Consider the following 9,829-nt stretch of genomic DNA (forward strand, 5'->3'; position numbering starts at 1 on the left):
AAAAATAATCACTAAAAATACAATAATTATCATCAAACTTAAATCCCAATTAAATGCTGTAAATCACCTCGAAGACTTCTGCTACTGCAAATATTGACAACAGGGTAAACTGCTAGATGGAAATTCGATGAGCGCTACTATTTAAAAATTGTTGTCAGCCCGGGAATCGAACCCAGTACCTCCTAATTGCCGGTCAGGAATGCTTACCCTTACACCATACTGACAATCTCTGGATAGCAGCGCTCATTTTATACTAGGTTCGATTCCCGGGCTGACAAATAATTTTTGAATAGTAGCGCTCATCGAATTTCCATCTAGCTGTTTACCCTGTTGTCAATATTTGCAGTAGCAGAAGTCTTCGGGGTGAATTACAGCATTTAATTGGGATTTTCGTTTAATAATAATTATTAATTAATTAGCATTTGAATAGTTGCAATATCTCTGTAATTTCCGTCTGTAAAAGAAATATTTTTACAATTAAAAATAATCACTAAAAATACAATAGGTTTTGGTGTGACTGGAAAAAAGAAACCATGAGCCCCTTTAGATAGTTCTAAAAAACTCAAAATGTCTTGAAAACTGATCATATTATTATATTACATCCATTATCTATGCAAGAATTCAAGGACACATATATTTTCAAGTCCAGGTTTTCACACTCCATTTTTCTATAGAAGAACACAAGTTTGGTGCAGTATTTATCTATTAATTTTCACAATAAATGTATCTGCTGTATTCAATATGTATTCGCTTTCGAAGTTGAGCAGTCAGACAATATATTCATTGCTTAGGAAAATAGAAGATAAATAGTCCTGCAACAAAGAGATTTAAAAATTATTTAATATGAACACAACATTAGCCTATATATAGTATACAGTAGCCTATTAAAGCACAGAGAAAAGATAGCAATAAGAAGATATGCCAAGGTTTGTAGAGTTCATTAAAAGTTTGCAAGTTGTGTATCAAATTATGGTGTTGTGTATCAAGTTGAGATGATACTGTATCATATTGTGGTGATACTGTATCATATGTGATGATACTGTATCATATGTGATGATACTGTATCATATGTGATGATACTGTATCATCTACGGTGATACCACAGAGAAAAGATAGCATGAGAAGATATGCCATGGTTTGTAGAAGTTTGCAAGTTTTGCATTAAATTATGGTGTTGTGTATCAAGTTGAGATGATACTGTATCATATTGTGGTGATACTGTATCATATGTGATGATACTGTATCATCTACGGTGATACCATAGAGAAAAGGTAGCATGAGAAGATATGCTATGGTTTGTAGAAGTTTGCAAGTTTTGCATCAAATTATGGTGTTGTGTATCAAGTTGAGATGATACTGTATCATATTGTGGTGATACTGTATCATATGTGATGATACTGTATCATCTACGGTGATACCATAGAGAAAAGGTAGCATGAGAAGATATGCTATGGTTTGTAGAATTCATTCAAAGTTTGGGAGTGTTGTATTAAAATATGGTGTTGTGTATCAAGTTGAGATGATACTGTATCATATTGTGGTGATACTGTATCATATTTTGGTGATATTGTATCATTTATGGTGATACCATAGAGAAAAGGTAGCATGAGAAGATATGCTATGGTTTGTAGAATTCATTCAAAGTTTGGGAGTGTTGTATTAAATTATGGTGTTGTGTATCAAGTTGAGATGATACTTTATCATATTGTGATGATACTGTTATCATATTTTGTGATACTGTATCATTTATGGTGATACCATAGAGAAAAGATAGCATGAGAAGATATGCCATGGTTTGTAAATTTGCAAGTTTTGCATCAAATTATGGTGTTGTGTATCAAGTTGAGATGATACTGTATCATATTGTGGTGATACTGTATCATATGTGATGATACTCTATCATTTACGATGATACAAAAAGAGAAGAGATAGCATCAGAAGATATGATTTGTAGAATTCATTCAAAGTTTGGAAGGTTTTTATCAAATTATGGTGTTGTGTATCAAGTTGAGATGATACTGTGTCATTTGAATACCATAGAGAAAAGATAGCATGAGAAGATATGACATGATTTGTAGAATTCATTCAAAATTCGCAAGTGTTGTATCAAATTATGGTGTTGTGTATCAAGTGGAGATGATACTGTATTATATTGTAGTGATACTGTATTATTATTATGTGATGATACTGTATAATTTATGGTGATATGCCATGGTGTTGGACCGTTATGTTGCAAATGTGAGTGTTAACTGTAGCCGATAGTCCTAGTAGTTGTTTTTGGTGAAGCTATGTGACGCTGGTAGTCTCTCATACTGTGCCCTTCTTACACTCTTACACTCCAACACAACACTAATAATAGACAGTGTATAGGGTGTCTATGTTGCAAATGTGAGTGTTAACTGTAGCCGATAGTCCTAGTAGTTGTTTTTGGTGAAGCTATGTGACCCTGGTAGTCTCTCATACTGTGCCCTTCTTACACTCTTACACTCCCAACAACACACTAATAATAGACAGTGTATAGGGTGTCTATGTTGCAATGTGAGTGTTAACTGTAGCCGATAGTCCTAGTAGTTGTTTTTGGTGAAGCTATGTGACGCTGGTAGTCTCTCATACTGTGCCCTTCTTACACTCTTACACTCCCAACAACACACTAATAATAGACAGTGTATAGGGTGTCTATGTTGCAAATGTGAGTGTTAACTGAAGCCGATAGTCCTAGTAGTTGTTTTTGTGAAGCTATGTGACACTGGTAGTCTCTCATACTGTGCCCTTCTTACACTCTTACACTCCCAACAACACACTAATAATAGACAGTGTATAGGGTGTCTATGTTGCAAATGTGAGTGTTAACTGAAGCCGATAGTCCTAGTAGTTGTTTTTGGTGAAGCTATGTGACGCTGGTAGTCTCTCATACTGTGCCCTTCTTACACTCTTACACTCCAACAACACACTAATAATAGACAGTGTATAGGTGTCTATGTTGCAAATGTGAGTGTTAACTGTAGCCGATAGTCCTAGTAGTTGTTTTTGGTGAAGCTATGTGACGCTGGTAGTCTCTCATACTGTGCCCTTCTACACTCTTACACTCCCAACAACACATAATAATAGACAGTGTATAGGGTGTCTATGTTGCAAATGTGAGTGTTAACTGTAGCCGATAGTCCTAGTAGTTGTTTTTGGTGAAGCTATGTGACGCTGGTAGTCTCTCATACTGTGCCTTCTTACACTCTTACACTCCCAACAACACACTAATAATAGACAGTGTATAGGGTGTCTATGTTGCAAATGTGAGTGTTAACTGTAGCCGATAGTCCTAGTAGTTGTTTTTGGTGAGCTATGTGACGCTGGTAGTCTCTCATACTGTGCCCTTCTTACACTCTTACACTCCCACAACACACTAATAATAGACAGTGTATAGGGTGTCTATGTTGCAAATGTGAGTGTTAACTGTAGCCGATAGTCCTAGTAGTTGTTTTTGGTGAAGCTCTGTGACGCTGGTAGTCTCTCATACTGTGCCCTTCTTACACTCTTACACTCCCAACAACACACTAATAATAGACAGTGTATAGGGTGTCTATGTTCAAATGTGAGTGTTAACTGAAGCCGATAGTCCTAGTAGTTGTTTTTGGTGAAGCTATGTGACGCTGGTAGTCTCTCATACTGTGCCCTCCTTACACTCTTACACTCCCAACAACACACTAATAATAGACAGTGTATAGGGTGTCTATGTTGCAAATGTGAGTGTTAACTGAAGCCGATAGTCCTAGTAGTTGTTTTTGGTGCAGCTATGTGACGCTGGTAGTCTCTCATACTGTGCCCTTCTTACACTCTTACACTCCCAACAACACACTAATAATAGACAATAATCGGAGAAGAAATTAGCAATATAAACGACCTGAATAATATGGCATATCTTCCTTTGCTATCTAGAAGATGAACATCAATTTATGTTCCATGATAAATTATCTTTGACAGACTATATTTTGTAGATTCTAATAGATGTTAGCAATATTTCCAGGAAAAATAAGAAGGAGAAGAGAAGAGAAGAAGAAGAAGAAGAAGAAGAAGAAGAAGGAAGGAGAAGAAGAAGAAGAAGAAGTAGAAGAAGAAGAAGAATTTAGAAACAATGGACAGCAAGATGTGAAAAACTGGAAGAACTGTCAGAAAATTTAAAAAAAAACCCTGGAAAACATGGACAGTAGAATGTGTACAATCTCTTAGAAGAAGAAGAATGAATTAAGTCAGTAAGCGCAAAGTCACTACAATGCTTAGCACAATACAAGCCCGTTTGCCTTACTTGATTTACATTAATAAATAATAAGCATTTGCCCTAGATTCTAGATCCGTCATTTGAAGGCTAGAAATATTGATTCAAGTCAATAAACTTTCAAGTTACGCTTTTCTAGCCGCCGGAAACTGAACCAAATAATTTTTCTCCATTTTTGTATTATCAAGCCTATTGTTACAAATGGATTGAAGTCAATTAAAGAAGAAGAAGGAGAAGAAGAAGAAGAAGAAGAAGAGAAGGAAGAAGAGAAGAAGAAGAAGAGAAGAAGAAGAAGAGAAGAAGAAGAAGAAAAGAAGAAGAAGAAGAAGAAAATAAGAAGAAGAAGAAGAAAAGAAGAAGAAGAAGAAGAAAGAAGAAAAGAGAAGAAGAGAAGAAGATAGAGAAGAAGAAGAAAACGAAGAAGAGAAAAAGAAAGAAGAAGAAGAAGAGAGAAGAATGAAGAAAGTAGAGAAGAAGAAGAAGAATAGAAGAAGCAGAAGAAGAAGAAATAAAAGAAGAAGAAGAAGAAGAAGAAGAAGAAGAAGAGAAGAAGAAGAAAAAAAGAAGAAGAAGAAGAAGAAGAAGAAGAAGAAGAAGAAGATGGATAAGAAGGAGAAGAAGAAGAAGAAGGAGAAGAAGAAGAAGAAAGCCAAGTTTGTCACCATACTCAATATTACAGTACCTACCATTAATATTGTAGGACTATTTGCAAATTCTGAAAGAAGTTAGCAACCGTTGAACCATCCCTCGTGCTCTGTGTATGTGCCGCTCACCTCTCCTTATCAGCCCTGCTAGACCTGGACAATAATTAGAAAACATATTTTTTGTCATAGTCATTCAATCTCACCTGTTTTCCATGCATGAAATCAAGCCGGTAAACAGCTGTTTGCAGAACAAATGAACATAATACTCTACTGTAATGAAACCATATGTATTCTTTACAGTCGAGTATGTTTCCTAGTTCTGAAATAGGAACAGCTAAACTGCTACAAAAAAAAAATACCTTCAGCGCTCCAGATGGAAGTTTTGTCAACTTCCACAAAATTCATGATTCGGAATTTGTAAACTAGGTTATGTTTATAGAATGCATGTAGTAATATCAGCACAAGCAGGCAATGTTTTCAATTTCTCAATTATTATTCTTCAGATTAATATGACAATAGTTATTTGTGCAACTAGTGCGCAAAGTACAGTTTGCTGCACCGCGAAAGAGGCGAGGGCGGAATGGTTTCTTGAGTGCAGCAGAGGAACTTTGCGCACGTATTTCACATTAAGTTTTTCTTACAGTTACCATTGAATATGAAAGTGGGTAATTATGGTAAAATTGTCTGAAATCCTCAAATGTTTTTCTGTGTAATTTTATTATTGATAAAAACCTTAATCCTAAAATCCTAAAGTCCTTGTTGTCCTTGGTTATAATATATAGTTAATAATTTGCTCGTTGTGCTTGGTTGCACCTCTGCTCACTATAGCAGCCCAGTCACTGTTACCAACTTCATTTGGATTTTTCTGCACAGTTGCTCCATATAACCTACTAAGTATTTTGCGTTGCCATGTTGCAAATCTGGATGCAGAAAAATTTTTCCCGCACTACCTATTTCAAATGTACGTTTTTAAAATAGAGATGCTTCCCATGTTATTTGAATGGAGTTACTTTTCCTCCCTAGGAAGTTTTTCTGTTTTTTAGTACCGAGAGTGAAAAAGTGACACTTTAGTATTATATTCTAGGGAGTAAAGTAAGCACTTTAGACAGGAGGTGGAGGAAATAGTTATTTGTATATCTAGAGTGAAAAGTACAACTTTTTCTCCCTGTGGGAAAAAGTTTGAAGTCCGAGGTGAAGCTTAGGGCAACAATTTTCCTGAGGGAGAAAATGTATTTTTTGCTCGTGATGTACATATTTTTCCTTCATCTACATTTTTTTATAAAAACTGCAAATAAAATCATTTTAATAACTCACGTATTGGTGAAAATGTTTCCAAACAACATAACCTAAAATCTAAAACCTAAAAACCAGTCGGCTGATTGGCACTGCCGATTGCGCTATCTGTGGGAAAAATTGTAACAATTATATCAGATGAGCGGCTACCAAAAATGGCTGACTCCAGATCACGCGTTTCAGATTTGAATTGCAGATCAAAATATTTGTTGGCTGGTATTTTGAATAGAATAAAATATTTTAAAAATTGTATAAATTTTTATCATCTACTAATATTAAGAATATAATATCATACTAACATATTATATTTCATGAGTTGATCAAATTTCTTGTTGTGGTATTGAATTCAGTTGACTCAATGACAGACACCTCTATTACGCTTTCTCATCTGAGCTTAGACCTTCTAACCTATTACAATGTGAGTTTTTGAAATAGAGATGCTTCCCATGTTATTTAAATGGAGTCACTTTTCCTCCCTAGGAAATTTTTCTGTTTTTTACTACCGAGAGCGAAAAAGTGACACTTTAGTATTATGTTTCAGGGAGTAAAGTAGGCCTAAGTACTTCAGACAGTAGGTGAAGGAAATAGTTATTTGTGCAACTAGTGCGCAAAGTGACAGTTTGCTGCACCAAAAGAAACGTTTACGCCCGAGCCGTAGGCGAGGGCGGAATGGTATCTTGAGTGCAGCAGAGGAACTTTGCGCACATATTTCACATTAAGTTTTTCCTACAGTTACCATTGAATATGAAAAGTGGGTAATTATGGGTAAAATTGCTGAAATGCATCAAATGTTTTTCTGTGTAATTTTATTATTGATAAAAACCTTACTTTATTGTCAAATCGAATAAAAATGTTGTCCTTGGTTATAATATCTAATACTAATAATTTGCGCATTGTGCTTGGTTGCACCTCTGCTCACTATAGCAGCCACAGCAGTCACTGTTACCAACTTCATTTTGATTTTGCTGCACTGTTGCTCCATACAACCTACTAAGTATTTTGCGTTGCCATGTTGCAAATCTGGAGTGCAGAAAAATTTTTCCCGCACTAGAGCGGAAAAGTGATTCTTTGCGTTCTGTAATCAGTGCAGCAATGGCCACTTTTCAACGTAACTGTAGGAAAAAGTATTTAATTGGAGCTTGGTTAGAAAATAAAAAGTACTTTGATTTCTAATCTTATGTATTATATACTTACTTATAGCATCTTCATCGGCTGATTAACAAGCAGCATAAAACAAATATGACAACCAATTATTATTAAAAGAATATAATTGAATTATTAATTATTAAAAACTAACTTTAAACAGCTTTACTATAGTGAGGTCCACGTTATAATGACAGTTGAGAAAAATAGGAGAACAACGTTGCCGATTCATGGCCTTGCCAATGCCTTCTATTGAGGATAGCTGGTATCGGTATATATGATATCGGTATTTAGGAGGTCCTGGTAATACTAGCAGGTAACCCGTGCTCCGCGAAGGTCTATTTTAAAACTTCGCGTGATGAAATTTTGAAGAATTGTAATATAGGTAAAAATAGGCCTATAACCATTCTAGGTTTATTAAGAATTTGTATATGCAAAATTTCAAGTTAATCAGTTGAGTAGTTGAGACGTGATGATGCGTCATTCGTGAATTTCCTATCCCCTACCAGTATAAACCAATTTTTCCTTTATCATAGTACTAGCCGTCAGGCTCGCTTCACTCGCCATATCCGTCTAGCCAGGGGGCTCCGCCCCCTGGACCTTCTACTGGATTGACCAAGAATGAAATCAGCAGGCTCGCTTCGCTCGCCTGCATTTTTCATTTGAGCATTTTTATCATATGTTAGAACAATCCAGTCGGGGGTCCAGACTAAACGTCTGGCTAAACGGATATGGCGAGCGAAGCGAGCCTGACGGCTAGTAATATAATATTCCCAGGATTGAAGTAGCAGTGCCCAATCAATTTTTCCGCGATAAATGCATTTAAATCTTCAACTTGGTGCCAACCTAACAAAGTCAACTCAACTTAATGCCAACCTGACAAAATTATTAATTTAGTTACCAGTTAACAACTGTTTTGAAGAGGTACTCTATCTAGATTATAGTTCTATAGTACATATGATATGGAAATTTCAATTATAATTAAGAGATTGAGAGAGAAGAATATACATGCTAAAAGACGAACTTTAAACCCTTAAAAACAACCCTTAGAGTTAAATATTGCCAAAGATTTCTTAGTGCGCCCTAAAGGGCCAACTGAACATACCTACCAAATTGAACGTTTTTGGTCCGTAGATTTTTAGTTATGCGAGTGAGTGAGTGAGTGAGTGAGTGAGTGAGTGAGTGAGTGAGTGCCATTTCGCTTCTATATATATAGATAGAATAACACTATTCTTGTTTAAAATGATCGATTATACTTTATTCGTCACAAAAACATATTTTTTTCAATGATTAGACTAGATAACAAATTTTCATAATTGAGATGATATATTTTGTTGATTAATTACATTGTTGAGAAACGATGTGGGAACGTTGTGGAGGTGGGAAGAGATAGCGCTATCTGCTTTGTGGAATGATAGACAAGGATAGCAATACCAATGTTAATCAAATACTGCCATTATAACGTGGATGTAACTATAACATCTATAATGGTTATTAACGACTAATCAGAATTAATCTTTACAGATATTCATTAAGTTCATAATAGGCAACTATCAAATAATTTCATTTATTTACTTAAAGTGGAAAATTCATCGCATTTGGAGAAATTACATTTGGGAAGATCTACAATTTGATAAAGCCAAAACCATACAGAATTTTTTTTAGAATAAAACCTTTTTCATAGGTAGCCTATATGATATTCAATTCTTTCAGATGTATATAAAATTAAATATTTCTGTAATGAACTATAGTTATACTTCACCTCCTGGTTCAGGATCAGAGGGTTTCATTTTATCCTGAAAATAAAAAAAAACCTTAATTTTATAAACAATAAGATAACTTACTTTCAATTCAAAAATCAATCAAATCAGCGTTTATCCTATTATATGAACGAGCAATTTCTGTAGCCTATATAAATTTTAATATTTGGTTATTTATTTTTATTATTTATATTTGGTTATTTATATTTATTTATGGTTATTCATGTCCAACGGATCTCAAAAACAGCTCTAACGATTTTCACTATGATATAAAAATTCGATTGCACTAGGTCTCATCCCTGGAAAAACTCGCTGAACGACGTTAAAATGATAATTCATCCTTGGAAAAACAGCTGAGACTTTCGTCGTCTGTGGATAATAAAAAAGTGAGTGAGACGCACTCGGTCTTTGGAATAGTTATTTGTGCAACTAGTGCGCAAAGTGACAGTTTGCTGCACCGAAAGAAACGTTTATGGAATGGTTTGTTGAGTGTAGCAGAGGAACTTTGCGCACGTATTTCACATTAAGTTTTTCCTACAGTTACCATTGAATATGAGAAGTGGGTAATTATGGGTATAATTGTCTGAAATCCATCAAATGTTTTTCTGTGTAATTTTATTATTGATAAAAACCTTAATCCTAAAATCTTAAAGTCCTCGTTGTCCTTGGTTATAGTTAATAATTTGCTCGTTGTGCTTCGTTGCACCTCTGCTCACTATAGC

At 35.0% G+C, this 9,829-nt stretch overlaps 1 protein-coding gene across 1 annotated transcript; it reads right to left on the reverse strand.

Annotated features, from left to right (window-relative positions):
• Window positions 1-540: 540 nt before the first annotated feature.
• Window positions 541-9,143, reverse strand: LOC120355772 (the record flags this gene model as incomplete). Its single annotated transcript, XM_039444460.1, is given in 3 exon segments — window positions 541-812; window positions 4,954-5,064; window positions 9,110-9,143. Coding segments are annotated over 2 exon segments (129 nt in total), but the record flags the coding sequence as incomplete, so codon positions are not given.
• Between the last annotated feature and the right edge of the window lie 686 nt (window positions 9,144-9,829).

This window comes from Nilaparvata lugens, unplaced genomic scaffold (genome assembly GCF_014356525.2).
Source record: "Nilaparvata lugens isolate BPH unplaced genomic scaffold, ASM1435652v1 scaffold4719, whole genome shotgun sequence".
Lineage (NCBI taxonomy): Eukaryota > Metazoa > Arthropoda > Insecta > Hemiptera > Delphacidae > Nilaparvata > Nilaparvata lugens.